Source organism: Ochotona curzoniae, unplaced genomic scaffold, assembly GCF_017591425.1.
Source record: "Ochotona curzoniae isolate NIBS_2020 unplaced genomic scaffold, NIBS_Ocur_1.0 scaffold_2587, whole genome shotgun sequence".
Taxonomy (NCBI): Eukaryota; Metazoa; Chordata; class Mammalia; order Lagomorpha; family Ochotonidae; genus Ochotona; species Ochotona curzoniae.
In genome coordinates, this window is record NW_024467096.1 from 8400591 (window position 1) to 8420076 (window position 19486).

The 19486-nt window shown below is 37.7% G+C and overlaps 1 protein-coding gene across 8 annotated transcripts in view; it reads right to left on the minus strand.

The window, feature by feature from the left end:
* OPA1 (OPA1 mitochondrial dynamin like GTPase) overlaps positions 1–19486 on the minus strand; it is a 76398-nt gene that overhangs the window by 20301 nt on the left and 36611 nt on the right. For all 8 annotated transcript variants that reach the window (XM_041003032.1, XM_041003041.1, XM_041003036.1 and 5 more), the window contains 9 exons: positions 19155–19231; positions 14697–14862; positions 12718–12870; positions 11420–11528; positions 10894–10973; positions 8764–8904; positions 5923–6039; positions 3582–3675; positions 925–1035 (listed from right to left, as the gene is read on the minus strand). In XM_041003032.1, coding sequence (XP_040858966.1) covers positions 925–1035; positions 3582–3675; positions 5923–6039; positions 8764–8904; positions 10894–10973; positions 11420–11528; positions 12718–12870; positions 14697–14862; positions 19155–19231 — 1048 coding nt within the window. The remainder of the gene's footprint in view (positions 1–924; positions 1036–3581; positions 3676–5922; positions 6040–8763; positions 8905–10893; positions 10974–11419; positions 11529–12717; positions 12871–14696; positions 14863–19154; positions 19232–19486) is intronic.

The window sequence follows — 19486 nt, forward strand, 5'->3', positions numbered from 1 at the left end:
TGGTAGTAAAATTCACTTAAATATTTCACTATCTAAAAATCACATCCTGAGTGTATAAAAGAATACACTTGCATATATCAAGGGAACGACATACCTCTTCCTATAATAGTACTGATTCAGCATGAAATTATGAGCCAGAGACTTCCGAATGGTTGTGGAACCAACTCTCCTAATGAGCCAGTGAAAAGCGTGTCCGCTCAGGGTGGGGAACTCTGATGGTAGCCTAGTGTGGCACTGAGTCTGAACTTGGTGAAATTTTCACAGTGAGGGGACAGTGACAAGGTTTGGTCACATACAGGAATACTAATCAGAGTAAGTATATTCATTAAAAACACCAAGAGCCAAGTATCTCACCATCAGAAAAGGTAGTTACAAATATGCAAATTAAGAATACCAGTATTACACCCTTGGACTAAAACTGGAAGTATCAAAATCAACTCGGGGGTTTCAATATAATATATGCATATGATTGAACAAACATGTATATATACATTTGCACATTTATACATAAATACACAGAACATTAATTTCGTGGTTCTTTTTACTAGAGGGCCTAGGAGCACTAATATTCCAGTAATAGTGAATACATCTAGATCTTACATCCTGATTTATAAATGGCATTTTCCAAGAAAAGGAAACTGGATTATAGACAGACAACACTGGGACACTGGGGTGAGAGATTAAGATACAGCAAAGTACCATTGTTAACATTCTGTTTTTGGTGACTGCATTACATTTGTTGAAAAAAATTTTATCCAAGATATAAACAGTAAGGTACATGGCAGTGACAGGACTGCAAGTCAGAAACCAGCGCTTTGTTCTTTGTAGATAACTGTTCTGTAGTTTGTTTGAATGGATAAGCACATACACGGACACAGGGAGGGCAGACAGGTGGTGAGGTGGAGGGCACAGGGGGCTACTTACTGAGGTCTTCGGCCAGTTGGACACGTTTACCAGTAAGCAATTTAACCTTCTTTTCACTGTCTTCAGCAAAATCTTCCAATACCTCTTTAACATTTTTCTCTAGTCGCCTAACTGTTTAAAGTAAGTAAAGATATTTGAGGTGTCTTTGTAAACACTACACAATAATTAACTATAGAACTGCTCTTCAAATAGTTCATGAAAAATGTATTACAGAAAGCTTAGATTTCAACTATTTTGCACCAAAATAAACTTATCTCATATTTTCCCTTTTCCCAAGATTCTCTTGAAGTACTTTCCCTTGGATAGTAAGCCTTTATGTTTTCTCATGATATCAGATCTATGAAGTTTATAATTGTCATAACTATGGAATATCTGGCATTACAGAATATTTTTATCAGCCTGAAACTAACACCTCATCTCAGAGAACCACATATTCTTAATTAAAAATACTTTAATGAAAGTCTAGATTTAAAAAATTTTTTTCCATGTTGATGTACTTTATTATTCAAGCATATTTATTATTTTCCATGATACAATTTTCCAATTATAGGGTTCTTTCCTCTTCCCTCCAGACTCCTTTCCTCCTGTTTCCCTCCATATTATCACAGTAGTATGGTCCCTTAGTTTAACATTTTGCTATTTAAATGTCTCATGACATGTTACATATAGGTAAAGTTAGGAAATCTAGACTCATACTGTAAAGGTATAGACATGATATATTGGGAGTCCTACTTTTATTTGGGAGTAGAGATGTGTACTACAACATAGCTTCAATTCCCAGTATGCTAGTCTCCATTTACAATTCATCTCTAAGAATATATGTATTTTGAATTTTGCAAAAAAAGGCTGCTTGTATCACCTAGGACATGATATTTATTATTTGGGGACTCATTTCGTTTCAGTAAGCATAACGGTCTCCAGTTGGGACCATTTTGTTGTAAAGTGTAGGATTTCACTATTTCCATGGCTGAGTAGTATTCCATGAAGCAGGCGTACCAGTGCCTCTACCCTCTCCTCTACTGACAGACATCTGCATAGTTTGCATGTCTTCACTACTGTGAAGACAAATACAGGGTTGCAGGTCGCTTTCTCCTATGCAGACTTCATTTCGATTGGATGTTCCCAGGAGTGGAACAGCTGTGTCCCATGGTAGATCAACTGTCTTGGCACTCTCTATACTGACTTCCATAGTGGTTGCACTAGCCTACATTCCACTAGCAGGGAGCCTTTTCCACCATAGCCTTGCCAGCAGTTGTTTGTTGGTTTCTGAATGTAAGCCACTCTCATTGGAGTTAGACATAATCTCAATGTGGTTTTTATTTGTACTTTCCTAATAGCTACAGAGCCTGAGCATTTTTTATGTCTATTAGTCATTGAAATTTATGCCTGCTCATTTCCTTTGCCTATTTTTAACAGTGCTGTTTGCCATGCTGTTGTTGAGGTCCTGAAGCTCTTTGCATATAGAGCCTGGATATCAGTCCCCTATTTATTGTGCAGTGTGTAAAGACGGTCTCCCACTCCGTTAGCTGCCTCCTTGTTTTGATCATTTCCTCTGCTGTAAAGAAGCTTCTTAGTTCCAAGTATTCCCATTTGTTTATTTTGGCTGTAATTTCCTGTACCTTTGGTGTCTTTTCTAATAAGTCTTTGCCTGTGTCTTGTAGAGTGTTCCCTGTATTTTCTTCCAGTAATTTGATGTTGTCTGGACAGAGATTTAGTTTCTTGATCCATTTAGAGCTGATTTTTTGTATAAGGTGAAAGGTAGGGATCTTGTCTCATATTTCTACATATGCAGATCCAATTTTCCCAGCACCACTTGTTGAAGAGACTAATCTTCCTCCCTGGGTTATTTTTGGTTCTCTTGTCGAGGATGAGTTGGCTGTACACGTGTGGGCTCACTGCTGTGGTATCTATTCTGTTTCAACGATCTTATTTTGTTTTTGTACCAGTACCAGACACTTTGATTATTACTGCCCTTGAAGTCTGGAATCGTGATTCTTCCAGCTTTTTTTTTATCGTTTAAGATAGCTTTGGCTATTCATGGTCTCTTGTGTTTCCAGATGATTTTTGCATCATCTTTTCTAGCTTTGAGAAGAATGTTGTGGGGATTTTAATTGGGATTGCATTAAATCTAGATCAGTTTTTGTAATATGGGCATTTTGATAATGCTGATTCTACTGATCCACATGCACAGTAAAGTTCTCCATCTTTCAATGTCTTCTATTTCTTTAACATTTTGCAATTTGAAGTAGAGATTGTTTGTGTCTTTGGTTAGGCTTATTCCTAGGTGTTTAAGGTTCTTTTAAAGGGGACTGTTCTTACAAGTTCTTTCTCAGACATAGAATTGTTTGTGGACACTAAAGTCATTAATTTATGTTCATTTAGTTTGTGCCTGCTGCCTTGCCAAACTCTCTAATGAGTAGAAGTCTAGATTTCCAAACAGTTCATTACTGATGGAGCTTTTGTATAACGAAGATAGACACTAATGGTATGTTTTACTTCCTACTGAGTGTTTTTAATTAATATTTTAAGGGCAAATTATAATTTTTGATTTTATTAACAAATCTAGTTTTAATGAAGTACTGTGGTCCTCCTATTAAAAATGGATGCTACCACTGCTTTAATGCCAAAATTAGAAAGCAGTAACCACTGTGGCTTACCTTCAGTGTTTGTAAGCTGCTGCCTCAGAGTATTGGCAGTGATAGCAAGCATGCGCTGTATTCGCCAAAACAGGACCACATCATTGCATTCCAACTGAAATATTAAATAAGTAAGATTATCAGCAGAAAATTTGTAAGTGAGAACTAAGTGTTTACACACATATAAGCATCAGTTAGTACCTCTAGCCTAAGTTTTAATATACATTATTATATACTCTAATACATACAATCCTACAGTTACAAGTGGAGGGCTCTTTTTTGGATATTCACAAAATTCTGCCTGTTTTTACTATATTCTGTTCAATCTGCTCCACATCTACATAGCTTCTTTTTTAAATACAGAATTTATTTTCATTTATTTGAAAGACAGAGATGGACAGAGAGAGAGAGAGATACAGAGACAGAGAAATCTTTCATGTTCTAGTTTATTTCTTAAATGCCCACAACTAGAGATGGGCAGAACAAAGCTAGAATCCTGGAAGTCAATCTGAGTTTCCCACGAGGGTGGCGGGGATCCAAGAACTTGAGCCTTCGCCTCCTGCCTCCCACGGTGCACACTGGCAGGAAGCTGGAATCAGAGGAGGAGGTAAGCCTTGAAGCCATGAATTCTGATAACAGAAGCAGGAGTTACATGTGGCTTTTGAGTCACTGAGCCAAATGAGTGCTGGTGGATTTGCTTTGACTCCAGCAAATAAAGTTGGAAAGTACAGAATTTCATTATATTATACATAAACAGAAATTCATGGCATATGCAGGGACTTAAAAAGTTTATGAAGAATAAATCAGTTTACCTTAGTGTAAAAAATACTTTAAATCAGGGCATACCAGTTTTATGATATGCATTTTCTGTGAACTACATGCATATATAGATGTCACATAATCTTTAGATCCCATTTCCTATGAGCATTTAAAGTATTCCCTCAGTTCATACTTAATATCAGTTAACAATCATGTTTATCTTAGTTTTGTCCCCAGGTGAACCACTTTTGAGTGTGTATTTTCTAATTCAGTTATATAAGAAAATAAAGATATTTAAAATATCTTTAATTCTAAACATTATTATTATTTTTTTCTAAACATTATTTATTTGCTTTGATAGACAGTGAGATAGAAGGAGCTCTCATCCACTGGTTCACTCCCACGAACGCTGTGACAGACAGGACTGGGCCAGGCCAAAGCCACAAGGCAAGAACTCAACCTGTGTGTCTCAGCTGGGGGCAGAGATGCAGCTCCTGAGGCTATGGCGTGTTGTCACCCAGGGAGCACATCAGCCTTGTCCTGGAGCTGGGGATGAATAACTCTGACAGGATGCAGACAGCCCAAGTGGCATCCTAACCAGTGTACCAAATGTCCATCCCTCATGTTTATTTTAAAGTTTATTCTATACAAAGGATTCTCAACAATTTAAATTGTGCAGTTTTTTTTTTTGCTTAGACGAATTTAAATGCAAATTTCTTTTACACTTATGAAAAAAATTTTTTGACTGCTGATCACAATTTTTTTTTCAGAAGGTAAAACATTCTTTGCCTGTAACAAAATGCTCAAATACAGCAATCTGCTGCCCCCTAGGGGTTACTTTGTAAAAAGTGACATCATTTAAAACAGTCCAGCATAACAATGTTGCATGGTTCTTTGGAAGAATTATGTCACGGTGAGAATTGTGGTGCGGGAGCAAGGATACCTCCTGTGATGCCATTACCCATACATACAGTTCCAGACCTGGCTGCCCCACTTCTGCTTCAGCACCCCTGCCAATGGTTTGGGAAAGCAGTGAAGACGGCCCAAGTACTTGGGCCGCTGCCACTCACACAGGAAATCTGGAAGAAGCTCTTGGCTTCTGGCTTTTGCTTGACTCAAACCTAACCACTGTGGCCAACTGCAGAGTAAACCAGCAGATGGAAGATCTCTGTCTCTGTGACTCTTTCCAATAAATGCATTAAAAAAAGAATTATTTAATTTGAAACAAGTTTCAATGATATGAGGAATGAAAGTATGGTCAGTATTGTTTTGTGGGATGATTTCCATCATGAAGTGTTTGGTTATGTTATATGGAGACACAAGATGTTAACTAAAATTAATTTCTAGGCCAGGAGATTTTATTTCCTTTTACATATTTTTATTTTTTACACTTAGACACAAACGCATTCTTACAGGTGCTGAGTCTGACACGTATGTAAGATGCAGTTACTACCAAAAGGACAAGTATCTTTGAAAAAATCAGGTTAATCATTTTAAAGCATACAGACTTTTCTTTCAGATGATCACAGGATATAAAATTGAGTTTAAAGCCAATATCTTTTACCAACTATTGCTAAAACATATCTGTTTTTGTAGTGCTTACCTCCGAGTCGACAAAATGCCTCTGATAATAATAAAAGCCTCTGCGACAAAGGTTACAATGGTTTAGGGCTGATTTTAAGAAATGTCTTCTATAAACTTGATGCCAAGTATCCTTAATCTAAAACAAGAGAAGAAAATGTTAGTGTCTGTTTCTCTCATTGATCCACCATACTGAGATGTTTGCACATTTTTTATACAAGTTAATTAGCAGCAACAGCAATGTTGTATTGTTATTCTACCAGTGTTTAACATTTTTTCAAGACAGATTTGATTTACTATTATTCTGACTTCCTATTAGCTTATGCACTTCAAAATTTAGCATTTTTTAGAAACTGTTATATCCAAGCAATCATCTTGTAGTCTATTATATAGAGTGGGGGATTACTATCTCCTAGTTTGAAGTGAGACTATTACAGAACAAACCAGATTGAAAATACTGATTAAGTAAAGAATTCATGCTTGGAAGCAATCTCAGACCATAATCACTGGCCAAACATTATCTTCCTTGTGGTGATTACATATTTAAATATAAATAAGATATTCCTGTTTTTATTCATTACTTTTGTTCCATTTAAAAGGCAGGGATAGGATAGAACAGACAGCTTCCATCTGTTGATTCACTCCTCAACTCCTTAAACGCCTACAATAGCTGGGAATGGGCCAGATCAAATACAGAAGACTAGAATTTATTCTGTGTCACCCACACGTTGGTAGGAACCCAAATATTTGTGTTACCACCTGTTGTCTCCCAGGATGCTACATTAGCAGGAAAATGGAATCAGAAAAGGAGCTGGGACTTGAACCCAAATGCTCTAACATGAATTGAAAGCATGTTATCTGAATCACTGTTAGCAAAACACCTGGCCTTTCTTTCTCATTATTAAATTCCACCGCAGCCATACCAACGTTAGCCCCACTGCTTTATTACTATGTTTCTATTCAGTGTTCACTTATACCAATTATCTTTTTTGAACACAATCACAAGAAAAAATGGAATAAATATCATCATACCATCTGACACATGCCAAATCTAAGGGTCAGAGACATTCAATCAACTACTCAAAGGTAGTATTACTAGCTCATGTACTGGACTGTACTAGAAATCACATCTCTTAACATCCTCTCTACCTAACATCCTTAGCATGGTATTTTGTTGCTTATTTTAGAATTTTGCAAAGGGTGCTAGACAAAGCATTACTTGAAAAAAAAAAAAACCAGATTTTCTTGTTCTTGTAGAGCAATAAAGATATAGTTAATATGCATCCTAAAATACAGGCTGCCTGTTCCCCCTGGCAAAAATCAAGTCACTAACCTCTTCCATTTTACTTCCAAGACAAAAATCTTCCTATTGCACTGCCCAACACAATGTATAATCACTAAAAGCACCAAGAGCTAGGAACAATGTGGATAAACTTACACCTATGTTAAATTAAAAATTTCATGTTTGGGGCTGCGTTGGCAAGGCAAGCTAATCTTTTGCCTGCAACTGTTGGCATCCCATATAGGTACTGGTTCATGCCCCAGCTGCTCTACTTCTGATCCACCTCTCTTTGTGGCCTGTGCAAGACCATGGGTCCCTGCTCCCATGTGGGAGACTGGGAAGAGGCTTCTTTCTGGCTCCCAGCTTCAGATCAGCTCAGCTTCGGCCAGTATAACTATTTGGAGGGTGAGCCTGTGGATGGAAGACGTTCTTGTCTCTTCTCTCTGTAAAAATCTGCCTTTCCAATAAAAATAACATTTTAAAAAGGATCTATTTTATTTTTATTGGAAAGTCAGATATACAGAGCGGGAGATCTACCGTCCGTTGATTCACTCCCCAAGTGGCCATAATGGCCACAACTGCGTCGATCTGAAGGCAGGAACCTGGAGCCTCTTCCAGGTCTCCCACACAGGTGCAGGGTCCCAACGCTTTGAGCCATCTTCGACTGCTTTCCCAGGCCACAAGCAGAGAGTTGGATGGGAAACAGGGCCACTGGGATTAGAAGCGGCGTCCATATGGGATTCTGGTGCATGCAAGATGAGGACTTTAGCCACTAGGCCACTGTGCTGGGCCCTAAAATAACATAAAAATTTCATGTTCAGTTTATAAACAATGTCAGAAATATAACAGTTTTAACTGCTGAGTTAGCTCTCTGGTGGAATTTAAGTATATTTATTCCTCAATTTAGAAACATATTTAGCAGATAATTTTTCAAAGATTGTAAGAATAGATGTGTGGCCAACAATTATCTATGTGATTGCATTGCTAGTGACATTTACTTTTCAAACTGGATTTCATTCATAAATGAGGATTTGAACCCTCATATCATATTAAATAGCAGTGAGTGTAGGCTTGGAATTTTTTGAAAAAAATCTGTTGTAAATAAGCATCATAAAGAAAAGCAAATAATAGCCTAAAGTGTAGGCTATGTTTAACTTTATTGTAAGTGAGGAAGACAAGGTATAACTCAAAGATATTTCCAATTTAATGAAAAGTTACTCACAGTTTTCTAAATTTTTTCCACTCATAAGCACATGTGAACAGAAATTCAGCCTTGCTATTTGGAATAGTGAGATGCAGTGCAAGGTCTGGGCAGACTTCATTTTCTTCTGCAATAAATACTTAACTTGTCCAAGAAAATTCACTTTCTAAGCCGCAATTTCCCCTTTTATAAGTTAAAGTGATACCCTTAACATAGCAACATTGAGAATAAAATTTCCATTCTTTACTCAAATATTTACTGTCAGCTACTATTCAAATGACCAAAGTTAAATACCTAAATAATCCACTCAGAGTAATAATATTTTGTTGCAAGAAGTAAAGATCATGGAAGTGAAATCATGCCTTTCACAGCACTCTTACCAAGCTCGGGTCCACTGCTACTCCTCGGGATTCAAGGTTCTTCCGGACCGTAGTTATCTCATCACTGGCAAGATAGGCTGGGTGCTCCTCATTGCATTTCAGCATTTTTTCCAATTCATTCTTGGTTTCATTGTGGACACACTTAAAAATTTTGAAAAGAAGACTGTGTTTACATGGCCCACGATTTGGCACTTGTCACCGCACTCCCAGTTTTAATAATTATGTAATCTCACACATTGCACAAACTTAATCCCAACAAGAAAAGAACGCAATTCCTTGGTTTATGAACATAAGTAGCTGGTCTATGAGTACAGAACTACTTCTCTTAGGAGAGCAGAAAAAACTTCGCCCCTTTGTCTCATTTTGTTGTTTGTGAAATGTTTCACTCTTGAAGTTGTAGCAACAGTTATAGCACCTACTATACACTATTTTTGACCTTAGGGGATGATTTGGATGGAGAAAAAGCACCCTACAGAAAGAGATCATGTTCAATAAATGCCCCATATCTACAACCAGATTACTGAAAGACCTCCTGACTGACGACATGTTTATCCCCTGGCAAATTAAAATACAAATTAAAATACAAAATGTATCATTTAGTTCAATAAAGTTTTTTAATTAAAAATCATACTCCAGACTATTGTTGCTGGGAGGTACCTAGCATTTTTAAATTCACTTCCAGCCCCTTTGCTGCAATTTTTCATTAACCTTCTCACCAGAGGAAGAATATGCATATACCAATTGTTGCAATGTTGTAAGGTATTTTTACTGTATCAAATTAAACAAGGTGTTACTATAGCACTTTATCCCAAACTGGGCCACAAGTGGAAATGAATATTTATATGGGAGTAGTTCAGCATTTTTTTCCAATTCACTCTTGGAAACTCTTGCTTGTCTTGAGACCATCTCCTAGACACTGGACATCATTTCTTTTGAGTATTTCGCTGGAGCACATTTACCACTAGTACCTGAGGCCAATTTGCTAAGGCTCATTAGGCCTAACTTCACTGAGCGAGCCTCTTTCTCCCTTGAGTTTATCTGCATTTCACCAGCTTTCTAACTGATATTTCTTCTTGTCCCAAAGTCAGAAAATCGGAGAGATTCCACAGAAAAGCTTTCCTAATAGAATGCCTTCTCCCAGCCTGTCCGTATAACACTTCCAGAGCACAGCCAGTCCGTCTCGAATGGTCCCTCTTCAGCTCTTCAAGACTTTTTTTTTCCCCCAAAAATCATGACAAAAAGGAGAAGACTGTCTCTTCTATTTTGAGAAAATTTCAGACATATCTTCTAGCTTATAAAGCAAAAACTAGGGAAAATAAGGACTCTCCATAATTTAAGTAACTGTACTTGAAAACAAAAATATAGAGAAGTAATTGTTCATTCTCTTTATCTTGTCTCATTAATTTTTCCACTTCTTCGATTGGATGTCATCTCTTTTTTATCACTTCATTCATTTCAGTATTTTTAGTATATATTCTATTTTGACTCCTTCATTTGAAGAATGAATGTTAAGAAGGTCACAGTGCCATAAACTTGATTTAAAGAGTAAAAGGATATGGTCGGAGTCAAAACAGGTGGTAGTGAGGGTTGGGGACTTGTAAAATACTCAACTTTATCATTCCATGTTTTCCAAATTGTTTGTCATATGTTTATTAACAAACTGAAATTTACAATTCTATTTGTGTCTCAATTTCTATACTTATTTTGTGACAACAGGAATAAAAAATGCAAAATAAATAAGCTTTAAGTGAAAAATCCAGGTGAGAAAATGCAAGGAAAGAAAAAAAAGTTCAAAAGAATTTTGTCCCAACTGTATTCACTGAAAAATCACCTGAAAGCTAGTCATTTCTTCCTGTTTATACCTTTTTTCTTACTTCAAATTAGAGAACTGCAATGAGCAAAGTAATGAGGCAAAGGATTATATTTCATCTTCCCATTTCTTTTAATATAAACTACTCCACTTAAGAAAAAAAAATAACTTTCTGCTGTATTTTTTTGGTCATTAACTTTTAGAAAAACAGTGGAAATTCTCAGGACTCCATGAGCTTGGCAAACATTCTACTTGAGCATTTGAAGTAAGATGAACGAAACTGCGTCATCACGGGACTGACAGAAAGCCCTTGCTTTTACCTGTTCTTGGGTCCGATTCTTCCAGTACAGCCACCTCTTTTTCCAATCTGGACCAACCATGTTTTCAATTGCATTTTCAGCTAGAAAAGTTTTTGAACAGTTATTTATTAAGAATTTTATCATTTACCAAAAACCTAAATTGTAACTCATGTTTTTCACTTCCATGTTGCTTTATCAATATGAAGTTAGTTATAATTAAAAAAACTAAGACCACATATAAGAGTTTAGTTATATGTGCTTAGAATCCATGAAAAGTACAAATGTTTATAAAAATACTAAAATAGTCTGAATTATGATTTTTTAAAAAATTGAGTAATACAAGCATCATGTATCCAATCTATTGGCTTTTTTAAGCAGTCAGAGTAGTTGACTGAGCAAACTCAAAAACAATGCTCAACCACTTTTTGCATATTATTAATGACAAAGATTTGGAAATGCTAATTATACTTTTGTAATTATTTATCCAATTGGATGACTCCTTCAGCAATGAGAATCCCAGAGTTCTGCAGCCTCTGGCTGTGCTTACTGTCCTGCAGACGAGCCTGCAGCGCTTCTTCCATGAAAGAAATGGCTGCATCCCACTGCTGCTTATCAGATATGGAGCGATCTTCTAGGGCATTGTGTTGAATAACTCTCTGCAACAAGAAGGAAAGAAAAAGATCTCATTTTCTCATCACTCTCACAGCTTTATTCAAAATAACAGCTTAGTTAATATCTGAAATTATCAATGTATCTACAACAGCCTGAAAGAACATCTCCCGTAAAAGTACAGAACTTAAATTTTGCCTGTTGATTTGTTGACTTTCTGCCTAAAAATTAAACAATGGAAATTACCCCCTATCTTAAGTTAGCAGAGGAGAGTGTAGAGGTGGGGGAATTTCACACATCTTTCTCTATGAAAATCCAACACCCCAAACCCTAATTTTTCAGGGATTAATAATTTATACTTGTGCATTAACATTCTGAAAAAAGGAGAAAAAATTAACAACCATTATGTCATCATTAACAGCAATGAAAAATAGGATAGACGCATAAAAAGTATAGGTCATATTATTCATTATAATTGAAAATGGTTTCCAAATGAATGAAAATGACATCAACCCACCAGAAAGCCAATTTTAAAACATTAAAGAACATACGGTTTTAAAACATGAAGACACATATTCATTCAAAAGAAAACGTTAATTACAATCAGCCTGCAGTGAGAGAGGCGTTTTCCTAGAAAACTGTTCAATCCTGTCATTCAACAGTCTTTGAACAAACCAGGTGCTTAAGGAAGGTCTGATTTTATGCTGGTGAGAAATCACTACAGAACAAAAGCTGTATCGGGTTACGGGCGGTCGGAGGCCAGGCTCTGCAGTCACAGGGCAGGGCCCGAACCCCAGCTGTCGATGACAGTGATAGAACGGTTTAGAAATTAAATCAGAAATGCTTGCACAACACTTAGCAGAAGTTCTGACACACACGGTGACTAGTGTTACAATTTTAGACTAACATTTGATGCATGTAGTTCCTTTTGTTACCACAGATGGCAGGTAACATTAGAAACAGCTATCCAAGGTCCAGGAAATGCCTGCTAGGTGACAATTTGAAAACTCTGAAATTTTTTTTTTTTTCTGAAATAAAAGCCAGGAAAGTTATAGTGAATGTTAGGAAGAGAAACGGTAAAATGTAGAGAGAGACCATTAATCTCTTTCTTCATTATTTTAAATTCAGTATGTATTCTACAAAATTACATCAATTTTATGAAAAAGTATCAACATAAGAAACATAAGAAACTGTATAAAAAATATGATACTTCTATACAAATACAAGACAACATACCAAGCTGTCTTCTGCAAAGTCATTCCACTTGTGGCGCTTAATACTTTCTTCCTTAACAGCCTCTTTGAGTTTGTCAAATATGTCATCATGCTCTTTGCCTTTGGGCTCTGTCATAAAGCGAGAAAATTCTTCTTGTAAAGTCTCCCAAGCAACCTAAAATCATTTAAGATAAAAAGCTATGTGTATGCTACACACATGGAAAGTAGCACATGAATTCAAGCTAAACAGATCCAATAAATCAGCTTATCAGAAACCACATTAACGAAGAGCACTAAGTACATACACTATGACCGAAAGCTCTCACACTGGGCGCTGGTGGGACAGACGTGGCCTCCTGACATGTTTTGTTAGACAGGCACAGTGTATAAAGAAACAAACGCCACGGCTGCAACATTTATAAAAGCCCGGAGACTTCATGTAACAATCTCCAGCCCAGCTTCTTCTCAGCCATCTGGGAATGGCACATCCCCATTCCTACATGTCACTGCCTTCTTGAGCTCCATGGGGTTTGCCTCTATGAGGGAAGGTATACATTCATTTCAGTTCATTTATTTATTTCAACCTGTAAGACATCTGAGTTTCCCTACTTCTACATTGCAAAAAGTCTAAAATGCCTTAACAATTCAGTCATTGTCACATCTTTACAATTAACCAAAGATCAGAGACAATGAATGAATACTTTCATATGGCTATTATTCTGCTTTGCATTGCAGCTGATTTCTAATTTTGCAAACAATGAAACAGCACAGTGTCAGACATAATTCAAAAGCAAATATACCGATGACTAAGTGGGCTTTAAGTGTTGGATTTTGTCTCCTAGTCCTCTCCTACTTAAAACATAAAGAAATTCTGTCATATCGATGATTGTAAAAATACACAGAGGGTGATTGGAATCAACCTGTGTGCCGCCTGAGCCTCAGCAGGTGCCCACCCTTCCCACCACCCCAGCAGGAGGACGCACAGCAGGACAGTCATTGCCATCTTTATGAGCACTTCTGCTGCCTGAACTTTTGGATGTAAAACTCTCCTGTCCTGTCAGTGGCAGTAGTGAGCAGAGGTAGTGAAGTGCTGACAGGAGCTCTCTAACTGCGTCACGGTGGCCTTGTGGAGCGCTGACCCAGGTTCAGCAACACACACTTTGAGCAGACAGGCTGGGAGAGTCCTTCGAAGCTTGAAGGAATTGGGAAGACAGGGGAAGAAACTGGGACGGGGGAGGGCAGGAGTGGAAATCAAACCTGAATAATTAGCAAATGGCATTCGTTTCTAAGGTAGAGATGAAAACACTCCTAACGCTGACTTGACTTTTATGCAGCAATTACATACAGAAGCACAGGGGATTACTGCTCTTCACAGAGCTCTGTGCAGGACAGACGGCTCAGAAGATGAGAACACAGAGGCTGCGATTCCTCAGCAGCTACGATGGCTCAGGGACTGTCTAAGCGTTGTAGAGATCCTACATCATCTAATCCTCCTAACATCCCTGCGAGGTGGGCACAGCTGCCATTCCTTTAGATGATGAAACAGAAAGGCTAAACCCTATTCCAAGGAGTCCACAGCTATCCAGTCACAGCCAAGACACACGGGTAACAGACTGAATCCTATGGGAAGAGTACGCAAGTATTACTGAGCTTTGAATAAAATTAATGAAATGTTTGGTTTATCAAATGTTTTATTTAAACAATCTGTGCCTACGGAACACATTTAAGATATTTTACATCTGAGGAAATTTTTGCTAGTGCTGCTAAATGGTATGTTTGAAAGAACCAATATCCTCAGGCTAATGTAACAGTAAATTTGTAAAAGAGTAGTATTTGGTATAGCATTACGGTTAGTTCCAACATGCAGAAGAGCACTAAGGAATAACGGAATATAAGGACCAAAAGGAAAGAGTGGCTGTGATAGGAATAAAAGCTAAATTTCACAGCTCCTACTCTCTTCAGATGATGCTTCTTACCCATTTAATTAAATTATATCCTAACCTCTACTGCTTTATTTGGAAGCTGTTTATCAGTCCATTGTTTAAGCTTGATATCCACTGTAGTATTAAAAGTTCCTGAATTCATGGTCTGTGCAGCTGGAAGATAGATGTTTTCAATCACATGAGTTGAAACTCTTTCCCACAAAGATTGTTGAAGGATTTCCTCCCTGAAATTAGAAAACAAAAATTGCAAAACACCAAAGCTGACATTCAGTTTTTGAGGTATCATTAATGTAAATAAACTTCACATTTTTAAGGTTTGGATAAGCTCTGAAATGTTTATGCATCAGTGAGTCACAATAATCACGATAATAACACATATCCATCACCTAAAAGGTGGGAACGAGCAGAGCTTTCCATCATTCTGATTAGTTTGTACTTTCCAGGAACTGATACAAATCCACTAATATGTGTTTTCTTTTTCATCTGTTTTCATTTATTCAGAATAATTATGTCTTATGTATTAACATTTCACTTCTTATCGCTGAATGGTATTGCTACTGCATTTACCTGCTGACGGACATTTAAGCTGATGCTACATGCTGGTTATTACAAATCAAGTTATGCATATTTATGTACAAGTCTTTGTACGCACACTTTAATTCCTCTTGGGCAAGTAAGAGCAGATTGACTGAGTGACAGAGTGATTGTATGTTAACTTTTTAAGATAATACCAAACTTTGACACTTCTTGATACTACCAAACTTTCTTGAGATGGCCGTGCCATTTTATATTCTTCTTAGCTGAGAATAAGAGGACTAGATTCTCATATAGGCTTGCACTACTCTAATAACTAATATTCCAAACATCCGTGCAGGTACTTACTAGTCTAATATTGATACACACTTTGTATCTCCTTGTTCTGGAGTCCAAGGCTAAAATTATTTTGGTATAATTTTAAGATTTATTTTTATTGTCAAGGCAGATGTGCAGAAAGAAGGGGAGACAGAAAGAACTTTCATCCTTGGTTCACTCCTCAAGTAGCTGCACTGGCCAGAGCTCAACCAATCTGAAATCACGAATCAGGAGCTTCTTCCAGGTTTCCCATGTGGATGTAGGGTTCCAAGGCTTTGGGCCATCCTCTACTGCCTTCCCAGGCAACAAGCAAAAAGCTGTATGGGAAGCACAGTAGCTGGGACACAAAAACGGTGCCTGTATGGGTTCCTGGAGCATGCAAGGTGAGGATTTAGTCATTGAGCTATCGTGCTGGGCCATTTGGTATAATTTTTATAATTTATTTGATTAAGCACAGAGCATAAAATATTATGGGACACTGCTAGATAATATTTTTTCAATACTCCATCCATTAAAGTGATGTAGTGGGGCTGGCATAGTGGTGAAGCAGGTTGATACCTCTCATTCTGGCAACCCAGAACCGGAGAACCAGTTTGAGTCCTCGGTGTTCTGCTTCCAATCCGTTCTCAGCAAATGCTCTGGGGAAGGCATCAGAGGACAGCTCAAGTATTCGAGCCCCTGCCATTTATGAAGGAGACCTTGATGGAGTTCCAGGTTCCTGGCTTCCGTGTAGCCAGGCCCTGGCTGTTGTGGCTACTTGGGAAGTGAACCAGGGGATGGAAGATATTTAACTGTCTCACTCTGTCACTTTGCTTTTCAAACAAATCTTAAAAAAAAAAATAGAAAAGATGCAGTCAAGCTAAAAATCTACCTTAACAAATGTCTTAAAACAACATAGGTCTCTAGACAGAGAAAGAATTATTCCAATTCAGAAAAAAAAAAAATCTCAAGAACATATTTTTCTGACTTTCCTCCAAAATGTAAAGTGTAACAGGCTACTCCAATATTAAAAAATAAATAAATAAATAAAGAATGCAACAACAATCTCTATCACTAGATACTCTTGCAAAGAAACCGTAACAAAAAGCCAAAAGTCACTTTCTCGAAGAGGGCTCATGCTGCACAGCCTACAGGGCTGTTACTGTCACCTCTTGCTCCTCGGCCTCTACTGCCTGCTCATCACCAAGCTGCAGTGCACTGTGCGAGCCTCACTGCTTCCCTCAGTCATAACAATCTTCATGCGCTCCCAACATCCTGTTCCATAAAAATGTTACATTCTCACTGTTCTTCTCCGTGCCTTGATGCTCCCCTATGGAGAACTATGATTCTCCAAGTCCAGAGTGGGACCTGTACAGGTTCCTGCACAGTGAAACCTCTAAACCGTCACACCCGACCTCACATGGAATTCCCTCAGTGTGACTCATCATTTGGTTATGCCACCTGCAACTTATTGCTATCTTCTGCCAATTATCCCAACTGTCTTATACAGTACAGATTTCTATTCTATTCTAGGTTTCACCACTATCCAGGGATGACCTCCATAAATTTACATTTAACACTGTAGTTTCTTTTTCCTACATCCCATTTTATTTAAGCAAACATTTTTAAGGGGCTGGGAATGTAGCACAGTGGGGAAAGCAGTTGTCTGCAGCACCAGTTTTCCGTATGGTCATTGGTTCATGTCCTGGCAGCTTCATTTTAAATCTAGTTCCTTGATAAATGATCCGGGAAAGCAACAGAAAATGGTCAAAGTCTGTAAGTTCCAACCACCGAGGAGGGAGACTGGATGAAGCTCTCGGCTCCCACCTGGCTGAGCCGTGGAAACTGGCCACCTGGGGCATGAACCAGTAGATGGAAGAGAGCTCTTTCTCTTTCTCTGTGTAACTACCTTTCAAATAAAATCTTTAAAATATATATACATATATTTTAATAATATATGATATCTATAATAGTCTAAAATACTATATAATATATAATAAAATTATATAAATAAAATATAAAATAAGATATAAAAATATATAAATAAAAACAATAAAATGTATAATTAAAATATCTATAATCTTTTAAAAATATAATATATATATTTTAAAAATAAAACTTTTTTCTTTCAAAAACTTATTCATTTGAAAGGCAGGGTTACAGAGAGAGGGAGAGACAAAGGAGACAGAGAGAGAGAGAGAGAGAGAGAGAGAGAGAATGAATCTTTCATCCTCTGGTTCACTTCCCAGGGGTTTCAATGGCCAAGGCTGGGCAAGGCAGAAGTCAGGAGGCAGAAGCTTCATCTGGATCTTCCATTTGGGCCATCTTTGGCTGTTTCTCCAAGGCCGTCTGCAAGGAACTGGATCATAAGTGGAGGAATCATCAGACTGGCATCCTGGTAGGATGCTGGCATTGTGAGCAGCAGCTTTATCTGCCTTGCCACAAAGGCAGAACCACAATAAGATACTTTCACTAGTTTATAGTCATAGGCTCAATCTTTCACTGAATGAGGATTTCAACTAACCGCTGCTTACAAATTTTTATTTAATTATTTGAATGACAGAGAAGGGGAGGAAAGAAGGGATAGACAGATAGGCAGAGATCTCCTATCTGCTGGTTTACTCCCCAGATGCCTGTATCAGCTTGGGCTGGGCCTGGTCAAACCCAAGTATTCTGACATGGGAAGTGGCTTCCCAAGTTGCATCCTAGTTGCTGTGATCAGAAGTTTAGGTAATGAAGAGAAGTTCGGTAAACAATGAGTGCAATTCTATTTAGTAATCATACTGCTAGGAATTTATGAAAATAAAGATACTATTGACAAAGATGACTTATGAGAATCTCACTGTGGTACTGTTTATGTTTGAAAAAAGAAATAACCTATGATTTCTATTTGGAATCACATTTATTTGGTTTATCAAATAAATTTATTGGTTTATTTATTTATGCACATCAACTGGATTACTATGCAGCCACTGAAAACCAAATATGTTGACGTGGAGAATTACGTACAAGGCACGTTTAGGTTTACAGAGCAGCAGACACAGAGCACTTGGGTTGGAGGTCCCGCTCTGCTCCCGATTCCAGCTCCCTACTGATGGACGCACTGAGTGATAGCAGGTGATGGCAGACTCCAGCAGCTGAGAGGGCCTGCCACCTTGGGGCTCAGGAATAAACTCTAGGGTCCTGGTTTGACCTGGCTCAGCCCCGGCTGTTGTGGGCATCTGGGAGTAAACCAGCAGACAGGAGATCTCTGTCTGTCCCTGCCCATTTCTCCCTCCATTTCTCTCCTGCCCGCTGTCATCCTTAAAACGACTGAATAAAAATTTGTAAGCAGCATTTAGTTAAAATCTTCATTCAGTGGAAAATTAAGCCTTTTGCTATTTACAGCACTTGATGACATTCTGCCTAAATGATTTTATTTAAAAAAATAAGCCAATTACTTATTAAGACAAAATCGAAGATGAGTTAGTATTTAAAGGGACCATATAGGAAAAAAGCTATTTTCTACCATTTCAATTGATTAGACTATCACAGTGATTACTTTTGCAAAAGCTATACTTTCCTGCTTTTGTCTACTTAATATTCTAAAGGATGAGTAAGGGCAATAATGCAACGCTAAGTTTTACTTTTGCATTATAACACATCGTTTTTGAGCAAAGGAACTAACATCAAAGCGAACACTCACCAATGTTTTGGTGTAACCTGGCTTAGACTGATGACTTCATCGAGGATTTCATTTTTAGCCTTTTCAAACAGTTCATTCTAGAAAACATGGATACAAAAAGTAAGATTTTCACACAACAGTAGATTTTCCGTTCTGATTTTCCAGATGCAATCACAAGCAGGTGAAGACTTCTAATAAATCACTAGGTTGGGTTGAGGTTTAAATATCCACCACCAGCGGAATAGCTCTTCTACAGCCTCTTTCATAGAATCCTTTTTTATCCAGAGAAAGACAACCAAACCAACCCAAGTATCCACTTGATGTGCTTCATTCCGCATGCAGTTTTTTACAGT